At 43.3% G+C, this 526-nt stretch overlaps 1 protein-coding gene across 1 annotated transcript in view; it reads right to left on the reverse strand.

Moving 5' to 3' along the window:
• LOC119587296 (glycine-rich cell wall structural protein-like) overlaps positions 1-135 on the reverse strand; it is a gene marked incomplete in the record, with an annotated part of 1,517 nt that extends 1,382 nt beyond the window's left edge. Inside the window, 1 exon segment of the mRNA XM_037936047.1 lies at positions 124-135. Coding sequence (XP_037791975.1) covers positions 124-135 — 12 coding nt within the window.
• Between the last annotated feature and the right edge of the window lie 391 nt (positions 136-526).

Below are 526 nucleotides of genomic sequence, written 5' to 3' on the forward strand. Positions count from 1 at the left end.
TCTTATTGTTACATTCTTCATATAAGAAAACTAACGTCTACAGACTACAAAGCAGACAAATGTAAGTCTGATCCAATTGTTCTTATGTAACAGAAGAGCAAAGCTATCGGAGCTACTACTAACCACGAGCTTCATGGTGGAAGACGATGTGTTGCTTGGACGCACAACGGTTTATATACAGCTCTAGGTCCACCGAGTCAGGCGTCACCCCCCGCCCACACCGACCACCGAAGCCCCTTCCCTCTCCCTCCCTTGAATAATAGGCTAACTTGTTCAGCCAGGCTATCTGCCGCACTATTACGTGGCACTTCCTGATGGTACTTTTACACGGGGGAGAAAGTCATGAAATTCTATTGATTGTTTAGGAAGATGGACACACTTGGATCCTCAAAAAGGAAGCTTGTTTGCAACAGTGATCCTGTTTTGCTCATGAAACCTTTCCTTTTTTTCAGAAGGGTGCAGGGGAGTAAAGTCAGGAAGTGATTATATGACCTCATTGAAAATAGATTATTGATTTGTTGTAAAC

Source organism: Penaeus monodon, chromosome 22 (assembly GCF_015228065.2).
Source record: "Penaeus monodon isolate SGIC_2016 chromosome 22, NSTDA_Pmon_1, whole genome shotgun sequence".
NCBI lineage: Eukaryota > Metazoa > Arthropoda > Malacostraca > Decapoda > Penaeidae > Penaeus > Penaeus monodon.